This window comes from Eptesicus fuscus, chromosome 18 (assembly GCF_027574615.1).
Source record: "Eptesicus fuscus isolate TK198812 chromosome 18, DD_ASM_mEF_20220401, whole genome shotgun sequence".
Lineage (NCBI taxonomy): Eukaryota > Metazoa > Chordata > Mammalia > Chiroptera > Vespertilionidae > Eptesicus > Eptesicus fuscus.
In genome coordinates, this window is record NC_072490.1 from 9,411,760 (window position 1) to 9,432,855 (window position 21,096).

Genomic DNA, 21,096 nt, shown 5'->3' on the forward strand with positions numbered 1-21,096 from the left:
AAGCTTGCTCAAGAGAGGTCCTAGTGCCCTTTCAAAACACGCAAAGCCTCATCCAAGGGGGAGCATAAATAATGTCCTTAAAACGACCAGCCGGACCAGTCACCGGCGCTGGCCGCGGTGACACTGGGCGAGAGCAGAGCTCAAATCAACCACAACAGGTTTTGGAAAATGTTTATTGCATTTGGTTTCCAGGTGGAAGCACTGACAGGATTGAAAGAGACGGCTTGTTACACTTCTCTGAGAAACCACCTGGCCAGATCCAGTCTCCCTACCCACGACTGGACTTAATAACCCTTATCCCCTACCCCCACCCCAAGCAAGAGCTAAAAAGGCTTGTGGCAATTGCTTAAAAAACAAATCCGTGTGTGAGAATCCAGATGATCAGTATTCAGACTCCTGTGAGTTTTCGGTTGGCCAGCACGGTCTCCTCACCAGCCCTCCTCAGGCCGTTCTCTTGAAGATGGAACAGGAGGGGCTCCCAGGCAGGCTGCCCCGCCCAGCACCTGGCTCAGGTGTGCCTGCTGACTCCAGTGACTGCATGGCCACCTACCAACCTCGAAGTCGGGACTGGAATGTCTCCCTTGCATCATGGTTAGCCCCAGGCCGGGGCGACAGTCTCCCAGGTTAGAATACAGACCGGATGTGGGTCCGTGCACATTGATGGGTCTAAACACCAGGAAGTAAACCCCTTTGGCGACTTACAACAGGAGGAAGAAAGGGTTGATGGCCGGGCTGCAGCTGCCTCGTTCGGGGGGAGGGAGAGTAAGCTGACTAACGGGAACATGGAGCTCGCTCGGAACTGTCACATTTTTCCTTTGATTGTGTAAGGCATTTTGAACTGGAAAGACCTCTTTCCTTCACACTCTTTCAAATAATCAGAGGGAATAGAACTGGTGATTCAGAATACATATAAGACCCCTTACGTCCCTGCCCCGCCCCCATCATTCCACACCCCGAGTCCATCAAGTACAAATCAGGCAATTGATTTTGTGGGTTAGGAGGCAAACCGAGTCCACGTGGGGGATGAGGCTGCTGTGCCAGGGCCCTTCTTAGGGCTCCAGCCCTGATCCTGCCCCTCTAGGCCACAAGGGTAAGCATCCATCTTCCGTGAGTGTTTCAGTTGCATGGGGTCCCCCGCCACTCTGCCTGTTGGACCAGGCCACGCCCGCCTCTGCCTCCCCAGCCAGGCGTCGGAACGGTCCTTCCATGCACCTTCCACGCACCAGCGTCACGTCTCAGTTAGTAGGAGCGGGCACGGCCCCGAGACAGCACCGTCCACGTTAGTCATGCCAGACAGAGAGCAGAGAGGAAACCAGAGGCCAGAGAGGTGGTTTTTGAAAGGAGAAAGGAGCAGCTTCGGTTGCCAAAAAATAGAAAGGATGATCTTTTAAAAATAAAACATGGGGACATTTTTCTCTGCAATGCTCAGCCATTTTACTTGAGTCATAAAAAAGTTTTGGAGTAGTTGTTTTGCTTTCTCGTTTGAATGTTCGTGAGAACGGGCCGCGGTGCTGGGATGTGTGTGTCTGAGTGGCAATCTGCCAGGGGTCCTTCAGACCACGTACTGGGACGGGTCTGCCTTCCCTTGGTCTGGCGTGGCAAAGGGGCTGGCCCAGCCTAGAGAGAAGGGGTGGCCGAAAACGGCTTTCAGGTTCATCCATTTTGTTTTTTTAGCCCATCTTCTCTCTTCCTTTTTCAATTGCTCTATTCCCTGAAAACAAGAACAACCACACTTCAGTCACACGCTTTATCGCTGTGGGTTCGGGGGAGGGACGTCCATTAGCCTGAGGTGAGCGGAGGAAATGTCTCCTTTATAAAGCCATAGAGCAACTACATAACACATCTGCCTTCCCTTTCTCTCACAAAAAGTGTAAATAAACCCCAGACTTTCTTGGGGATGAGCATGCCAGGGCCCAGGGCGGGCGGGCCAGCGCCGGCAGGCTGTGGTACAGGAGCCTCAGAGCTGGCGGTCTGACAGCCGAGGGTGACCGCTCAGCTGGGATGGTTCACAGGAGCCTGCATTATCACAGCCACTTTGTAGACCAAAAAGGAAACGAGTCAGAGGGCGGCTCTGGAGGGTCAGACTCCGCCGGGAGGTCAGGAGCACAGCTAGAAGGTGGAGAGGAGGGACAGACGGGTCGGGAGAAGTCACCAGAGGAGGAAGGAGATGTTAGTACAGGTCAGGGCCACACGGACAGACCAGTCAGCCTCAGTCACGGCGAAGGCCTTCCCAGGGCTCCTGTGGGGAGACGTGTGACCCTGGGCCACCCAGCAGCTGTCACAGCCTGCACTCCCAAGTCTCGGAGGAAAAATGGGGGCTGCGGAGAAAGCTGGTCCCCCCCCAATGGATAGAGCTGGTCAGTGAGCGGGGGGCAGGGGTTTGTGCCTGGTCTCTGGAGCACCCCCACCCAGGCCAGGGAGGTAGAGGGGAGGGGAGGACCCATTCCCCATGAGCTGTGGGGCCTGCCCTTCCTTTCCAACATGACTCCTTGAGGGGAAGATGGCCAGGGCCCTGACAGCTCTCCTCGGGCTCCCCCAGGTTACGGCCTGTGTGGCCTGGCTGCACCCAACATCGGGCAGGAGGCGGGCTGCATCACCCCGGTTCCTGCAGGCCTTCCACAGAGAAGCTGGTCGTGTTTACTGCCTGGGTTCCTAGCTGGATCCGCCACTGGCTACTATTTTTACAGAAACTCCTTTGCAATGATGTTATTTCTTATAAAAGAAAAAGTTGCTGAGAGCCCCCAACCTTCTAAACCGTGGGGAACTCCCACAGTTGCAAACGGTGGTGCCTGGGCAGCCGGGCAGCGAGCCCTTCCCTGCACTGACCTCCCCTGCCCGCGGGAGGGCCCTCGACGGCTGAGGCAAGCACTCCCCTCACGTGAGCCTCCCTCCAAGCTGACTCCAGGCCTGCAGTCCCCACAAGGGCCCCGGGCGCTGCTGAGAGCTGCCCCTCAAGGGGACCCTGGGAAGCCAGGATGGACTCTCGACCTCAGGACTCCACCGCTCCCTCCTGGGCCCCTTACAGGGGGCCCCAAACCCAAAAAGGGAAGCGATGCCCCCATCATAGCCACGGGTTAGCACCTTGAGGCTTTTGGACACCTTAGGACGGTGGGAGGAGGTGGCACCAGGGGAGTGGGCTCTGGTCCAGCAGCTTCGAGGCTCCCAGAGGCGGAGCTGCGAGCAGGGGAAGGCAGGACCAGGGAGAAGCAGCGGACGAGGACCAGAGCAGGCCCGGCAGAGGTGACCGGGGCCCGGCGAGAGCCACTGATCTGGGGTTCCAGGCAGGGCTGTCTCCTGCTCTGTCCTCAGGACCAGGCATGAAGTCACCTCCTCTGGGAGTAGCTGTGCCTGGGCCACCTGGGTCCCAGCACTCTCTGTCCACCACCCCGTCTCCAGCTTGTGGCCCCGGATGGGAGGTGTCCCAGGGCCCAGCAGAGCGGCACAGACAGAACCCTCACGGGAGCATGGGAGGACCTGTGACCACGGGGACCTCTCACCAAGGCTGCTGGGCCCATTGCTGGTGTGACGGCATGCCAGCCCCCGGGGGAGGACGCACGTGTGCATGAAGATCAGTGTCCCTGCAAATGGGGGATGTGCCCCGCACCCGGGTCTGTGCAGGCCGCCCTCCTGCTCACCGTCTCGTCCGTGCAGATGGAGTGCACCTGGGTTCCGAACATCACCGACGTGAAAATGAGGAAGAGCAGCCCCTCGAAGCACAGCAGGATGAGGAGGATCACCGTGGTGGGCGGCGAGAAGTAGCTGCACTCTGCGAACAAGGGGCACAGGCTCAGGGCTGCGGCCCGATGCCCACCGCCCCAGGCCCCCTCTGCCCCAAGTCCCCGGTGGGTCCTCCTGGGTGCCACGTCTCTGGCCTCCAGGCCTCAGTGAGGCCCTCCCTACCCCACCTGGTCGCACCTACACTCCCTATGGGAGCCCTCCTTGACTGGCTGGGCCCTGCCAGGGCCTCCCTAACACACACTAGCCCTCGCTCACTGCCGCGAACCGCCAGCAGCAGGCCTGGCTCGCAAGCCCTCTCCACTGTGAGCTCAGCAGCGCTTGGCCTCCGAGCCTCTGCTCTTGCTCTGCACGTGCTGAGCAGCTCCGCCCTGCAGGCCTGGCTCAGGTCGGAACAAGGCCCTGCTCAGAACACCCTGCAGGCTGCCTGGCTCCCAGGGGCATTAAGAAATCGGCCTGCACACGCCCCTGGGTCCGGGTGAAGCTGGATCCCGGGTCCGGGTGAGGCCGTGTGCCCCTGGATCCAGGTGAGGCTGGGTCAAGCTGGATCCCGGGTCCGGGTGAGGCCGAGCGCCCCTGGATCCGGGTGAGGCCACGCGCCCCTGGGTCCGGGTGAAGCCGTGCCCCTGGGTCCGGGCGAGACCAAACCAGAGGGAGTCGGACCTGCATTACCACCATTTGTCCACCATCCAGAGCTGAAAAGTCAGTGCCGACATGTGCACATAAGGAACTGGTGGACATTGAAATTGGGTCTCAAAAGAACTGTTGGTCCAGAAAGAAACTCACTACAGACCGATTCATTTGCCTGTCAGCATAACTATTATTGCTCGTCTCACATTCGGTTCTTGTAAGTATATTTCTAGTAACACATGATCTCGCTCATCTAGGGGAAATGATGAACAACATGGACTGATGAACAAGAACAGACCCAGAAACAAGGAGGCATCGATCGGACTGTTGGGCCTCAGAGGGAGGGTTGGGGAGGGTGGGGGTAGGAGGGAGAGATCAACCAAAGGACTTGTGTGCATGCATACAAGCCTAACCAATGGTTAAGGACAACAGGGGGGTGGGGGCACCCATGGGGAGGGGTGGGGGATGGGAATGGGGGGATGAGGACAAATATGTGACACGTTAATCAATAAAGAAATTTAAAAAAAAAAAAAAAAAAGAAAACGGCCTGTCAGCTCTGTTCCGAAGACAGAGACACGGCCTCACTGACAGTGACTCTCATTACTGCCCAGGTCCGTTAGCCCGACGACGGGATGGTGTCTGTGATGATAAAATGTCCTTGTCAGCCAAGGCCACACAAGAGTTGACCTGCATCCCAGGGGCCTAGCTGAATGCGGTCCTTTCAGAATGTTCACCAAGGAACCTGCTAGTGGCCCCCAGCTGTGCAGGACCATGACCTCCGGAACCCACCCCACCCCACTCCCCACCCACCCGCTCACTGACCTCCTGTCTGGCTTGTGCTAGAACTGCGCTAGTCAGGAAAGCAGGGAGACGGTGCTATGGACGGAACTGTGTCCCCTCAATTCCTGTGTTGAGCCCCAACCCCCAGTGTAGTGGGTTCAGAGACGGGCCTTTGGAAGGTGAGGGTAGATGAGGTCGTGATGGGATTAGTGCCCGTTCAAAAGAGACACCAGGACGCTTGCTGTTCCCTCCATGCCCTGTGAGGACTCCGGAGGAGGTGGCCACCTGCAAATCAGGAGTCCCTGCCTCAGGAGCCCAACTGGCGGGCACCTCGCCCTGGACTTCCCAGTGCAGAGCTGTGAGCAGTAAGTGTGTGAGCCGCCCAGTCTACGGTGTCGTTAGGGCAGCTCACAGGGTTCTCTTCCCCTAGGTGAGGCCCAGCCAGACAGCTGGGCAGGGCCAGGGAGAGCAGAGGGGGCGGGTGCAAACTGTGACACAGGGGAAACCTCTTAGTATCTGGTTGGAGCTACGGATACCATCCTTTTCATAGTCTCATGAGTTCTCTAATTTTTTAAAAATGTTTTTATTGATTTTAGAGATAGAGGAAGGGAGAGGGTTAGACAGAAACATGGATGACAAAGAAACATCAATTGGCTGCCTCCTGCACGCCGCCTACTGGGGATCGAGCCCACAACCCGGGCGTGTGCCCTGACGGGAATTGAACTGTGACTTCCTGAGCCACGCCAGGACCATTGATCCATGCTGGCCGGGCAGCCTCAGAGTCCTGAGAAACAATAACAGCAAGAAAATGCCCAAGAAGTCAGCACGTGCAGGAAGAACAAAACTTCTAAAGGACGGTGAAGTGAAAAAAGGGGCCCATCGAGGGGAAAACAGAAATACGATGTTTCTGCTCAAGGCATCTGTCTCACAGGCTGTGTGTGTGAAAGATCTAGCTCAGCAGGCGGCCTTTTAAATCTGTTAGCATCTAACCACTTTTTCTTATTTTTATTCTCCTTTTAAATTTCATTTATTTTTTCAGCATCTATATTTTCCCTCATAATTTATATAATTTTCTGGTTGGAGTTCCTTCGTTGGCATTTACATTTAAATGGAATACTTCTAGAGCAGCAAGAATTTGTCTACAATCTTAATGTAAATTGGTGATCAAACAGTTAAAAGGCAACCACAAAAAAACAAAACATCTCCACATCCCAGGCAGGAAATTAAAAATGAGTTTCTGTAAGACTGGACTGGGTGACCTTTGAATGAAGGGCTTTGGCTAAGGGCACGGACACCCACTCCCGGCCTCGCCGCCGGGCTGGGCCTGCACTCTCCCAGGGCACGCTCGGGCGGGCGAGGGTCTGCCCAGCTCTCTACTTTACCTGTGGAACTGACTTTAAGGGGCTGCGCTTTCTCCTGAAAGATTCGGGCCTCTGCTGTTCCTTCCCCGGTCAGTCCGTGGGCTTGCAAGAGATCTAATAAATTGAGGGTGGACCCTGGCGCCACGATGGAAATAAAGAGCCCGCCTGCTCATGTCCCCCACCCCCGGAGGAGAGCCCTGACCACACTCACTTGTCCAATCTTCTTCGAAGCAATGTAGGAAGTGGAACCCCACCATGATGAGGGCGTGCAGGGAGATGAGAGCTATGTACATCTGCAATGAAAGCGGGCAGGCATCACTGTGCGAACCCCGCACTCAGGAGCACCAGGGTGAGGGAGGACCAGGAGCAGGGCCAGAGGCACCTGGCCACCCCCCACTGTCTCCGCCCCCAGCCCCGGGTCTGAGTGTGGGGACGAGAACAGTGCCCATCACCAGGTGACCTGGGCTCCGGGTGGGTGGGGCTCCTGGGGGTCGCTCTTCTCACTGAGCAGTGAGGGTGCTGACTGCCAATGGCCCTTCCAGCCCTCATACTAAACACACCCCACCTACCTGCAGTCACCACCAAAACGGCTCCTTTAGCTACTCAGATTGGGCGCTGGCCCTCGCTTATAGCTAATCAACTTGAGTCCGTGTTTTAAGAGCTCGAGCGAGTGCTCAGGAGCAGGTAGCCCTTGCTGAGCCGAGGCTGGCAGAGGCAGGTCCACACGCCGAGCCGAGGAGCGCGCTCGGGTGCTGGGAACTTGGGGAAGGAAGTGCTCCGCTGGTCCCGGGAGGGTGGGGCAGAGTCGGAAGGGGACTTACTGTAAACAGGACGAAGTACTTCTGGTTGTTCTCGCCCACACAGTTATTGACCCAGGGGCAGTGGTGGTCCATCTTCCGAATGCACCGCTTACACACACTGAAACAGCCACGGGCAGAGCGTTAGCGGGGGCCTGGCGTGGCGGGAGCCTGGCCTCCTGCTAGGTGTGGGCTGCAGGGGCTGCAGGTCCTAGTCACCCACCAAGGCCTCTTGCTGGACATACAGTGGGTGGAACTGACATGGCGTGGCTGCTCTCGATGCGACATTGAGCTGAGAAGGTGGTTTATTGAGAGGACAAAGGAAGCAGCAGTTTCAAAAACTTGAGGAGATGGGATACAGAAAACAGGGCTCCCAATTCCCCAGAACGACCCAAATCCAAAGGGTGGGGTGGAGCTTCCAGGGAGGGTGTGGCTGCGGAAGGGAAAGCTGGAAGAGTTCAGAGCTGGGTCAAGTGCAGAACCTCTCAGGGCAGCAGGAAGCCCCCTCCAAGAACCTTCCAGCTCCCAGATAACATCCACTCGGCCAGAAAAAGCACAAAAGTCACTTACGCTCAAGTGTTGATCGGATGATCTAATTTTCAAATTGCTAACTTCTTACTAGGATCACTTTTGGAAGGTTGCAAGCTTATTTGATAGCAAACACCCTTCCTCCCCTTTTTGGACAATACAAAGTAATAACAGGAAACAAGAGAACAAGGCGAATGGGGGCTTGAAAGCAAGTACTTTCCAAAGCTCAAGTTTAGAAAGACCCACTTGACAATAGATGGATTCATCAAGATTGTTCCCCTTTCAAATCATTAAAACAGGCTCCTTAACATTTATCTCGGGGTATTATTTGTTTAAAACAGTCGGGCCCGGTCGGAGTGGCTCAGTGCTTGAGCGTCAATCCATGAACCAAGAGGTCACTGGTTCGATTCCCAGTCAGGGCACATGCCCAGGTTGTGGGCTCGATCTCTGGTAGAGGCCGTGCAGGAGGCAGCCGATAGAGGATGTTCTCTCTCATTGATGTTTCTCTCTATATCCCTCTCTCTCTAAAAAAAGAAAAAAATCAATGAGAACATATTTTAAAAAACACAGTTGGAATTACTATAAATACAACCTCAGAAATAATACGATTCCTTTTTTGAAAGTCCCTTAGTTCACACCAGCTTTTCTTCCCACCAGTTTCCATAACTAACTTTATCTCAGGCTCTTACAGTGCCCAGCGGGCTGTGGTGGTGGACTCTGCAGGAAGGCTTGGCCTCGGGGTGCTGCTTGGAGGAGAAGGGCTACATCGGTTCACACGGGGTGCCGCCTGCACAGGTCTGGCGGAGGGCACGGAGGGCGCGGAGGGTCTCTGTGGATGTGGAGGTGAGCCTTCCGAGCCTCCGGGCCAGGAGCCCAGCGCCCTCTGAGGGAGGCTCCACTTCGAGGCCACGCATGCCGAGCTGCAGGCCCCACCCCAGGGAGGAGATGTGACCTTTTCTAAGCTGTGAGCTCGGGGGCAAGGCAGACCTGGGCCAACCTCTGGGCCTCCGGCTCCCCATCCGCAGGAAGCACTGACGAAAGGAAGAAGCAGGCAGACACTGGGCCTGGCTCAGCCGAGCGCCCGTCATTCTGGTCTCCACCCTGTTCTCTACACTGCAAAGGGTCCTGCCAGCACGTCAGAAAGGGGTGCACCTTGCCGAAACCGGTTTGGCTCAGTGGATAGAGCGTCGGCCTGCGGACTGGAAGGTCCCAGGTTCGATTCCGATCAAGGGCATGTACCTTGGTTGCGGGCACATCCCCAGTAGGGGGTGTGCAGGAGGCAGCTGGTCGATGTTTCTCTCTCATCGACATTTCTAGCTCTCTATCCCTCTCCCTTCCTCCCTGTAAAAATCAATAAAAAAATAAAAAAAAAAAAGAAAGGGGTGCACCTCCGAGATGCTGGCCCAGCTCCAGAATGCCCCTGGGCCAGGAGGGCAGGGTGAGAAGGCAGGCACGAGGGCATGGAGGAAGTGAAGAGAAAGTTGGGTACCAGCACCCCCACTACCTGTTCTCTCTGCATGTGTGTTACCAATTAAAAAAGGTAAGAGCCCTGGCCAGGTGGCTCAGCTGGTTGGAGTGCCACCCTGCACACCAAAAGGCTGGGGTTCAGTTCCCAGTCAGAGCACGAACGCGAGGCAACCAATCAATGTTGCTCTCTCATGGCGATGTTTTCTCTTTTTTAAAAAATACATTTTTTATTGATTTTTTACAGAGAGGAAGGGAGAGAGAGAGAGAGAGAGAGAGAGAGAGAGCCAGAAACATCGATGAGAAAGAACATCCATCAGCTGCCTTCTGCACACCCCCTAATGGGGACATTCCCGCAACCAAGGTACATGCCCCTAACCGGAATCGAACCTGGGACCCTTGAGTCCGCAGGCCGACGCTCTATCCACTGAGCCAAACCGGCTAAAGCTCTCTTTCTCTTAAAAAAAAATAATAAAGCATATCCTCAGGTGAGGACTAAAAAAACACAGGAACAATACATACGGAGTGGGCAAAGGCAGGCTTAAAGTTGTGAGTATATGAAACAGAGTTCATTCTTGTATTATTTACTAATGAATATATTGTTCATCTGTATTACACCTGTAAACAGTCTGTCCACCCTGTATTTCAATGGGTAGCACTTGTTCCTGATATAAGTTTTAAAAGTACAGACAAGCAGACAGTGAGGAGTGATGCCTCCTGCATCCTGGGCCTCAGCCCACAGAGCCACCAGGCCCCACATCCCTCCCCTACAGAGCCACCAGGCCCCACATCCCTCCCCCATGGAGCCACCAGGCCCCACACCCCTCCCCCACGGAGCCACCAGGCCCCACACCCCTCCCCCATGGAGCCACCAGGCCTCACACCCCTCCCCCACGGAGCAACCAGGCCCCACACCCCTCCCCCACGGAGCCACCAGGCCCACCCCTCCCCCATGGAGCCACCAGGCCCCACACCTCCCTCATGGAGCCACCAGGCCCACCCCTCCCCCATGGAGCCACCAGGCCCCACACCCCTCCCCATGGAGCCACCAGGCCCACTCCTCCCCCATGGAGCCACCAGGCCCCACACCCCTCCCCCACAGAACCACCAGGCCCCACATCCCTCCCCCACGGAGCCACCAGGCCCCACACCCCTCCCCCACAGAGCCACCAGGCCCCACACCCCTCCCCCACGGAGCCACCAGGCCCACCCCTCCCCCATGGAGCCACCAGGCCCCACACCCCTCCCCATGGAGCCACCAGGCCCACCCCTCCCTCATGGAGCCACCAGGCCTTCCCCCTCCCCCACGGAGCCACCAGGCCCCACACCCCTCCCCATGGAGCCACCAGGCCCACCCCTCCCTCATGGAGCCACCAGGCCTTCCCCCTCCCCCACGGAGCCAGCACTTGGAGCCCATTTCTTGCATGTCCTTCTGGGACAACCAGCTCTAGGGGTTCTTAGCTCCCCTGCCTGGGAGGAAACTCCTGAGGGTGCTGCCCCGCCCCAGCTCTAGGCTCCTGAGCAGTTCTCTTCCGTGGCACTTCTTTCTGAGAGGGTTTGAGTGGGCTCTGAGCAGTGTTTGTTCAGCAGCAGAAGTGCCACTGGCCGGCAGCCTCTGGAAGCTGCCCAAGAGCTGACACGAGCTCTGTGGGCACCCGGGCTTTGTTCCCGCCTCTGCAGAGGCCGGTGCGCAGGGAAGCCAGCTTCACAGGCCCACGTCTCACCAGGCAGCCACATAGGAAGCGCCTCACCCTTCAGGAGCAGGGAGTCCACCCGCTGGGAGCTGCACAACTTGGTCCAGAGCGGGTCCGTGTTTGCTGTTTGCAAGGACAGGAAATGCCAAGATGGCACCTCTCCCTGAGCCCACGGAGGGGGGTGTTCAGAAGCAGGCTCTGGGCCAGGTGGTGGCGTGTGAGTGTGAGTGTGAGTGCGTGTGTGAGTGCGTGTGCCAGGGGTGGGGTGTGGGGGTCCATCTAGGCTGGTGGCTGGAGGCACTGTGCAGAGGCCGACCCCCCCCACACCTCACAAAATGCCCAGCCTGAATGGGTCTGGACTGGGGACAGAGTCCCGAGGGCAAGGGCTGGAGGTGGGTCCTTGAGCGGGTGGGTGAAGGAACCCCACGGCCCGGGTGGTGACTGCCCACATTCTGCGGGGCTTCCTTGGCACTCAGCCCCGGAGCTGGCTGAGGCCCTCCTGCCCGCCCTGGTGCTGCCCACCGTGGAGACAGCGTGTCCATGAGGGCCCGTGTCTCCCCACAGCGGCACTCACCAGACGGCACCACAGTGGACAGGTGCGCCTGCCAGCCTGGGTGGAGGCCCTGGGTCAGGGCCATGTCTAATCCACCATCACAGCCCAGAGCCCAACCCAGGCCCCATGGAGCAGGGTCAGTCGAGTGCAGGCTCTGACTGTGGACGGGGAAAGAGCGAGGCTGGAAGCGGCTTCAGCACAGACTGGCTGCCCCAGGAAAGAGAAAAGGACACGGCCAGAGGCACCAAGTGGGTCAGGTGTGTTTTTACCTCACCCTCATTCGCTACAGTGAGAAGTGTAAGCACAAAGGCACCTCCCACCCCCTGTCCTGCTCAGGAAGTTCTGGGTAAGGCAGTGGGGAGAACCCTGCTCTCAGGCCCCACTCTGGGCAAGGAAACCTGGCTTCTCCAATCCGCCTGCAGCCAGCTCTCACGTCTCAGGGCTGAGACCAGGTCTACACATTTGAAGAACACGAGAGCTGCGTACACCACGAGGAAGACAAGGATCTGGCAGGCGCCCTACGCAGTCCACAACCGGCTCAGCCTCAGCCTCAGTGTGTCTATCGGGGGCCAGCAGGGGGAGAGGCTTTGCCAAGTCAGAGGTCTCCACCTCCCTGTCCAAGAACCTAACGCCGTGGTCGGCAAACTGCGGCTCGCCAGCCACATGCGGCTCTTTGGCCCCTTGAGTGTGGCTCTTCCACAAAATACCACGGCCTGGGCGAGTCTATTTTGAAGAAGTGGCATTAGAAGAAGTTTAAGTTTAAAAAATTTGGCTCTCAAAAGAAATTTCAATTGTTGTCCTGTTGATATTTGGCTCTGTTGACTAATGAGTTTGCCGACCACTGGCCTAACGCATCACACTAACACCTGGGCCCTCCCCTTTACCATGGACAGCTCCCTCCGCAGCCTTCCCTCCTGCCTCCAGGTTCCCAACCAGGACAAGCAGCCTGGGGTTCCGCGTGCCTCTCCTCAGAGGGAAGACCACCCGTACACCGGGCTGGAGGGAACACCTACAGGCCCAGGTTCAGGGAGTCTCGGTGGCGGCCACAGAGCCGGAGAATGGAGTTCTCAATTCCACGGGATCCACTGGGAGGAGAGGAACAGAACAGCTGGCCCAAGCACCTTGCCTGAGTGGGCAAGGCCGACACCAGCTTCTAACGAGGCAGCAGGCCTCTGGCTCGACCAGTCACAGCCCAACCCACCCGTGTGCTGGGGATTCTGCTTATTCAAAACTGTGGTCCCCGACGGCGTGGGCCACCACAAAGGAGTAGTTAGGACACATTTCCTGAGTCAGGAGCAGGCGGCACACGGGCCCCCGCCCCCGAGTTCATCTGAGCCAGCAGCCCGTTTTGCTGGCTGACGTGTTGACTAGCTTTCAGGAATCCCTCCCTCGGTCCTGGGAGAGAGGGAGGAGGCGGCAGGAGAATGCCGGGCTCATGGAAGAACGAGAAAACCACTTCACCTCACTCAGGGAGTCATTTCTCTGAGAGTGAGCATGAAGACGGAAGTCAGGTGACTGACAGGAGACGTGGGCTGAGGCCGGGACACAGCCAGTGCTCAGCAGCTGCCCGGGGACCCGGAACGCCGGAGGCTGCGCTCTCCCAAGAGGGGGGCAGTGAGACCCCACAGAAATGCCCCCTCACAGTCGCTCGCATCCCCCGACTGCAAGGATGACCTCCCGCCATCAGGAGCCGGTTCACTCCCTGAAAGCTCCCCCTGACCACACCAGTCTGAAAAGGGACCAAGTGCCAGGTCTGCATTGCTGTAATTTAGCATTTAAAGTTCCCGTAATGATCAAGAACACTTTTTAGTTGGATGTCGTCAAAGAAATCTGAAAACCAAAAGGGCAAACCCATCATCGATGAGAAGGGCAATGGGTTATGGGCTGAATCCCACAATGTCGTGGCCTCTTGAAGTTTCGTTTTAAAGAAAAGCCTTCCATCAGGACAACCCTTCATTTTCCTGTAAACTGCAGGGCAAACCTCTTAAATGGGTCAAGGACTAGACATGCACAGAATGCCTTTCTACAGCCTTTCTCAGGTGCCTTTACTAAGCAGCAAGGCTGTGAGGAGAAAGAGCAGGAATCTCCTGGATTTTACAGATTCAGAAACAAAGGCGGAGTCAAGGGCCTGCCCAGGGTCTCACGTCAGGTGTGGCAGAGCCGAGTCTTGAGACAGGTGTCCTGAGCCAAAACCACATGCCCTTTCCCTTCTAGTGAGCTCCTGAGGCTCCAGAGGGAGACTCAGGGTCACTCGGCGCCCAGAGCGGGCATGTTCAGCAGTCCCGTTGCTGATGGCCCCTGGGGCAGGGGGAGTGTGTGCGCATGAGTGTGTGTGGCACGCGCGTACCTGCAGTGATGCGCTCGGTCGGGCTTGATGCTGCAGCACTTGGGACACTTGTACACCACCTGGCCGGGCTTCAGTTGTAAACTCTCGATGAATTCTTTAGTGGCATTTCCTTTGGGCACTGCCCCCTGTATGAAAGAGGAAAGGCCTCAGGGTTGGCTAGGGGTTCCAGCACTCCACAGTCGGCAGTCATTTCAAAGGAGCAATTACACACACATCCTGACACATGGACTCTGTTAAGAATTACCCAGGGATGAGGCAGGTGCACCCCAACGTGTGGACTCTGTGGTCAGAATTATGCCAACACCAATGACTGTATATTGACAATTTCCCCCAGGAATTGCCAAAAAGTGAACACATGAGTGCTCATCATCTCATCGTTTCATACCCTTTCAACTGAAGTATTTCTCATTAACAATTTTTCTAAAAGTTAAAAAAGTCGTAGAAAAAAATCTGGACTGCAAAATGCATCCAGATGCCAGAAAAGCCTATAACAGAAATTTTAAGAAGCAAACAAACTGGTAGGCAAGGACTGGATGGTATGTACAACGCTAGTCAGGATATAGTTTCACATTAAATAGCCATAAAGCACACAGCTACTGACACGGGAAACACCCATGATAGAATGTTAAAGGGAAAGCAGACTTCCAAACAGTAAATAGATTGTAAGCCCGTTTAGCAAAGATTTTCTATACACATACATAAAAAGACAAAGATACACGCAAAAGTATTAATGGTTATCCAACATAGTAGAATCACAAGAACATCTTATTTTCTTGACTATCTTTCTTATATGTTCTATTATAAGCATGTGACTTTTGCAATTCAAAAAGCTCATTAATTATACAAGCAAAAAAATACACCTCAGGAAGGAGCTACCTGGAGTAGGACTATGACCAACTTTCCTGAGGTTTGTAACCACAATGTTGAGACCACTGAGGGCCCTTGAGGCACCAGCGGAGGGTCGGGGTCTGGAAGTCTGGCTCACAGGGAAGGCGGGGCCCAACCACCTAGAGGAGCAGACTTTAAAGGGGCCTGCGGAGGACACGGGCCAGGCAGAGGAGAGTGTCCTACAAAAGCCATAAACCAACCAACCAACAAAAACACAACACTAAGCTATACACCTGAAACCAATACAAAATAAAATTGAAAGTAAAAATCAAAACAAAGAACTCTGAAATGTTCTGTGAAGGTACAATCTACTCATTACACACAATGGAGACGCATGTGGAAATCTCTAGAGCCATTTCCTGGCCCAGAGTCCATGGGCGGCCACCACAACCCAGCCTCCTTACCAGTGGCCCCAGGCCACACCCAGCCAAACCCATCTCTGGGCCTTTGTGCTTGCTTGTATTTGTCTTGTAACAACTACCATTTAATTACACCCTAATTCCTGGAGGACAATGTCTTTCAACTTGCAGCCCAGGAGCAGGTATTAATAAACCCAAGCTGAACAATAATGATGATACAACAGACATTTATTGAGTGCTTATATGCTAGGCACAGTTCCGAGTGTTTTGCTGTATTTTGCCAGTTAATTCTGACAATAGACCTATGAGGTAGAGACTATGCTATTCCTCATTGTAGAGATGAGGTAACTAAAGCAGAGAAGTTAAGCAAGTTCCCAAGATCAGATGGCTAATAAGTGGCAGAAGAGGATCAGACCCAGGCCACCCAAGTCTAGAACCTATGCCTCCATCAGAAGGCAACAGGTATTTGTCAGATATTTTTATTAAGTGATTTGAAGAGGCTTTTCTTTTTAGTGCCCTGATGCCATCCTATCATTCTCCTGCCAACAACTGTATCAACATACTCACTGTGATTGAAATAGCCTAGGACAGTGGTCGGCAAACTGCGGCTCACTGGCCTAGGATAATAAGGCCTGCTTCAGGACACAGCTAGGACAGCAGGAAAATGTAAGGACACAATGCAAAGCCATGGAGACGGGGCTCTGAAGAAACACCAACGGTTCCAAGGACTCAACCGTCCCATTCATTTCAAGCAACAAGGACGAAGCCTGCACACACTGTTTCAGGGGCCATGGGATCGAGGCATGCGCACACCTGCTGGTCTAAGCAGAAACGCTCTCATATCGCTGACAGGCAGTGTCCCAGGGCCACCTGGCTCCTCCACAGATAGGTAGGAAGTAGGTAATCCCCAACTGGTCACTCTCCTCTCTCTGGAGCCAGAAGACTTTCGGTTGGCATTGATAAGTTGCTCAGTGGCAGTATGAGAAGTTGCAGAGCATGAGGGAGAACAAAACCCCCCACTCAAATGAACCCCAAGGCAAGTCCCCTGATCCTACACAGGGAATATAACAACACCTTTGGGCAAGATGGGCACAGCCCTTCTATAGCAGAATGTGGCTGGGAGGACCCAGTGCCAGTCCTCTTCTGTGTTCCCAGGGCCGGACATCATGCTGCCCTGCTCCTGGCCCCAGTAAATACCTGCTACCTGATTCTCCTCCGAGAGGAACCCCAGAAAGGAATACCAACTGCACGTTGAAATGAGCCCTGAGCTCCACAGATGACTTTTGGCAGCAGAAATGAGAATCAGTGACCTGCAGTGGTCAGAGATTGTCAAGTGAAGTCTGTTTACAGCAAGGAATTCACTAGGGGGACTGAAGAAGGAGGAGGAGGGGGAGCGGCAGGCAGGCAGATGGATTCCCTTTTCCTTAGCAATGAATTGCTTTATAGTGTTCCTTGACTCAAGTCTAAGATTTGAGGTAATTTACAATGAGGTTAATAAATTATTAGGTCCAAAGAATGGAAGAGTACCAAAAAATGCCGATTGTAAGGATGTACACAAGTGCCGGGGTTGTCTAGTGCTTGGCTTTGAGCTTCCTGGCAGTCAGGGCAAAAAGCAACAAGCTCTGGCTCTCAGCTTTAAGCTGGGAGACAGATACTCTCCCAGATCTCCATTTTAAAGGGAATCAATCCCTCAGGAATTCACAGGATGAGGACTTAAAATGTGCTTGTAACTGGGAAAGAAAAGTGGTGAAATTGGGAGGGAGGAAAGGAGAGAGAGGTACCAAGACAAGGGTTTCTGAGTCCGGGCTGTCTGGGCAGGTGGAGCCCCTCTAGACTTCAGTGTTTCAGGAACACGGAGAGCTCCTTTGATGACATTACACAACCTGAGCGGGCAAGGAGGCACCTGACATCACACGCCAGTCTGACTTGTTCCTGCCCACGCTCATGCCACCTCCAGACCAGCCCCCTGCCCAGTGAGGCACCTGCCCCACTGTGTGTCTGTCCCCTTCCCTCTCCTTACAGGCCTGTCCTTTATCCCATTCCTCAAATGGGTACATTTCTTGTGAGTCACTTCCCTTTTCTGCTCAAGCTCTACATGGCCTCATTTACTAGCTGCTCACTAAATGGTCCAGAAAATGTGGTAGCTGCAATTGTATTGATGTTACATTTGGAATAAGAATCTCAAAGCTGAAAGTGGTACAGTAACCATCTTGGGAAGACTATAAGATCTTTTTTTAAAAAAAAACAAACTAAGAATAGTAATAAGCCAAAATCATATACAATGTATACATTGTCATACATTGTTTATAACCTTAGGGTGTAACTTTCTGAAAGTTATAGGCAGCATGAATCCTTGAGATACAAACATATAAATCTTTTTAGGGAACTTAGAACCATACAGAGGCTCCTTTCTAAAAACAGACTCCTCCTTTGGTGTTAATGAGGCTGCAGGCCTTGATGAGAAAGCAGGAATTGATCTGCTTTGTGTGTGTGATCTGGGCCCCCAACTCTGCTCCTGGGAAGCCCAGGGTGCCCCAGGGGCTCTCACCGCTGCAGCTCCCCTCTCGGTTTCCATACTGAGTTTTGCATAAGATGTCATGTGCTGGGATGGGGATAGGCAGGTGGCAGCATGAAAACCCAAGATGAGCCTGAGACACGGCCTGTCGGACATGCTTTGAGTTGCTCCCTTTACAATGGTAGATACTTGGCAGATGCTTCATATTTTTGCCCAGTTTTCTTTGGGGCCACCAGCAAAACACTCCCATGAGAAGTTGGCTGGAGTTTGGCTCCCATTCATTTGGGATTGGAAGCCCAGCAATATACCATAGTGAGGATCATTCTCTTCCCGCCTCCAACTGCAAGGGGCCGGACTGAGGAGGCCCCTGGAGACAATGTGGGGGTAAAAGAACACACACACATGTGAGGGCAGCAGGAATGCCAGGGCCGAAGCCTCCCCACAGCCCCCAACATCCAGTTCCCTGATTCACACACCTTCTAGAAACCAATGAGCTTTACACTCTACTCTGGTCCTGCCCCTCCACCAGCCCCAGACCTGGCTATCTGCTGCCTATCTGGCATCTCTGCTTACATGTAACGTAGACACAGTTTGGCCAGAACAAAAGCCTTGCTTTCTCTTCCCAAACCTATTCTCCCCAGACTCTCCCCGTTCAATACATGGCACCAGCAATCAATCCCCTGGCTGCTCAAGCCAAGAAGACTCTGGAAGGCACACTCTTTGATCTCTTTCCATTCTGTCAGCTCTTCTGAATGGCGGTTCTCAGACCTGGCTGAACCGGAGGGACTCCTGGGAGCTTTAAAGCATCCCAATACCCAGGGCCCCGCCCCAGACCAATTAGCGGGGACTCTCTGGGGGCGGGGCCCAGGCATCAGTACTTTTAAAAGCTCCCCAAGGGCCGAAACCGGTTTGGCTCAGTGGATAGAGCGTCTGCCTGCGGACTCAAAGGTCCCGGGTTCGATTCCGGTCAGGGGCGTGTGCCTTGGTTGCGGGCACATCCCCAGTAGGGGGTGTGCAGGAGGCAGCTGGTCGATGTTTCTCTCTCATCGATGTTTCTAACTCTCTATCCCTCTCTCTTCCTCTCTGTAAAAAATCAATAAAATATATTTAAAAAAAAAAAATAAAAAAAAAAAAAAAAAAAATAAAAGCTCCCCAAGGGATTCTAATGTACGGCCAGGCTTGAGAATTAGTGGCTTAAAATATACTCCAAATCCAACAGCTTCTCTCCAGCTTCACCGTTCCCGTCTGAGCCACATGTCTTGTGTGGACCACAGCAATACCTCGTATCTTCCTGCTTTACTTATCCCCACCCAAACCCCATCCCAAGCACAACACCTGCTCACATCATGCCTTTCTGATGGCTCCCACGGCATGCAGAACACAGACCAGAGTCCTCAGGAGGCCCACGGGCCTGCAGGATCTGCTTCAGTCACCCGGGTCTTACTGCCGTTTCTCCTCTTCCTGAAGGCTCTGCCCTAAGATCTTCATTTGCCTGACTTGCAGCTTCACGTCGCCCAGTCCTCAGCTCAAATGGCACTGCCTCAGAGAGGCATTCAGACCGCCTTGATCTAAGTAGTCCCCCTTCACCTCCTAAAAGTTACCACATGACCCGTCACTGTTCCATTGTCTTTACAGCACTCGTCACTTTCTGAAATTACCTCGGCAACCACGTTGTTACTGCCTGACCCCTCTGTGAGGATGTGAGCGTCAGGAAAGCGGGATTTTGGTCTGTCTTGTTCACAGCTGTATCCATTGCTCAGAATGGAACCTCTCACATAGTAAACCTCTCACTCGATAAACATGCCGTTCATTTTATTCCCTCCTCGGGGCACCCTGGTCTCCTTCCTCACTGCTGCCAGAGTGATCCTTGTAAAATGACAATCTGATCTTGTCACTCTTTTGTTTAACATCCTCAGGGGCTCTAGGCTGCCCCTCACACCCCACACCTGCCCTACATCTTAGGCACTCCACGCACACTACCAACGCAGACACACTCTCCACCACGCCCCGGCCTGCCAGTGTGCCATCTCCCCAGACATGTGTATAAGACGAGGCACCGTCTGCACCGGCTGCTGACATGTAATTGAGCTGGGAGAGCGCTTTCCCTTGGGGCAGATTAACAATCCACCTCCGGAACCAGCAAGAACTGGAGCCCTTGGAGAAGGGACCCAGCATCTGTACTGAGCTTTCCCTGGAGCGCACAGAACGGAAGTCTGTGTGGCCACCGCCACCGCCACCGCCACCGCCACCGCCACGAGGAGTGCTTTCCCTTTCTTAATTTAAACACACTCGTCCCAAGTACCGAAACAATGAAGCCCCGGGAGGTCTTTATCCAATAACGCACTCCAGCTTTCCCCACACGGTAATGAACAGAAGGGAGGACTTAACACCAGGGTACTTGGCATTCAGCAGCCACTTGCACAGCTTGGTATATTTAGCTAAGTCACCGGGGAGAAGACCACTGCTTTGCTCACGGACGTCCACCAGGAGGCACTTGCTGTGGCCTGACACAGGCCTGCCCAGCTTTCCAGGAAAAGATGAGCCTCACCCCAAGGGAAGGCCATTCCCGTGCACATTCCTGGAACGGGATATGGCTTTAATTTCAAGCTCCCATCCTGTCTTTGCTGCAAAGCCCTGTCCTGACCCAGCTCCCAGCATGCTTTCTGCTCCTCACCTGGCCCCAGGTTTGACGGCTATGTGACTCATCTTTCTCACTAGAGGCTAGGCTTCCCCCAGAACAAACCCTGCCCCAGCAGGCCCCAGCAACGTACACACCAGGGTACAGACAGTACCATTCACCCAGGCAGGCAGGCTGTGGCAGACCGTGTTTCTGCAGGGGGACCTGTGTCCACTGCCCCGGCCCAGCCCTGGCCCTCCTGCTCTCCACATTCCTGAGGTCAGGCAGCATGCAGGCTGTGGCCACACCAGGGCCAGAGGAGGAGAGTGTGGGCTGGTCAAAACAAGCCCAGACATACTCACGGGGTCCGTCAGCATGGCCCGGCAGTGGGAGGCCAGGGCCAAGAAGGCCAGCAGGTTGAACAGAATTCCATTGATGATGCTGTATACGTAGTCTCGGGATGGAATCAGCATGACAAAGAGGACCACAAACTCCGCATAGAGGACCAGAAACCAGGTGACAATGGCACAGGCGATGCCGCAGCCATCGCGGATAAACCACATGGTTCCCGCAGGACCCGGGTAGGGAGGTGGGGCGCACTTCTCCGGCTGGAGGTATTCTGGCTTCCGCTCAATGTCTCGGAAGTGGTGGGTGGGGATAAGCATCATAAGCTATTCTGTCCATACTGGCATCTGGAAGAGAGAAGACCCAGACATTTGGTATCATCTTTTTATCAAGCTGATTGGACCATATGACCTTTCCAAGTGAGCCTGGAGTGTCTATGTGTCACCCACCAAACACAGGGTGGGGCAAAAGTAGGCTTACGGT

The 21,096-nt window shown here is 54.5% G+C and overlaps 1 protein-coding gene across 7 annotated transcripts in view; it reads right to left on the minus strand.

The window, feature by feature from the left end:
- Positions 1 to 21,096, minus strand: part of ZDHHC3 (zinc finger DHHC-type palmitoyltransferase 3) — a 46,770-nt gene that overhangs the window by 11,971 nt on the left and 13,703 nt on the right. For 3 of the 7 annotated variants that reach the window (XM_054729964.1, XM_054729962.1, XM_028131664.2), the window contains exons 2-7: positions 20,631 to 20,960; positions 13,890 to 14,014; positions 7,328 to 7,424; positions 6,718 to 6,799; positions 6,528 to 6,641; positions 3,636 to 3,766 (exon numbers count right to left, since the gene is read on the minus strand). In XM_054729964.1, the coding sequence (XP_054585939.1) occupies positions 3,636 to 3,766; positions 6,528 to 6,641; positions 6,718 to 6,799; positions 7,328 to 7,424; positions 13,890 to 14,014; positions 20,631 to 20,936 (855 nt within the window). In that variant the 5' untranslated portion in view covers positions 20,937 to 20,960. Of the gene's footprint in view, positions 1 to 165; positions 1,712 to 3,635; positions 3,767 to 6,527; positions 6,642 to 6,717; positions 6,800 to 7,327; positions 7,425 to 13,889; positions 14,015 to 20,630; positions 20,961 to 21,096 lie in introns of those variants that run through there. The other 4 variants (XM_054707995.1, XM_054729963.1, XM_008154392.3 and 1 more) reach the window with 4 other exon arrangements.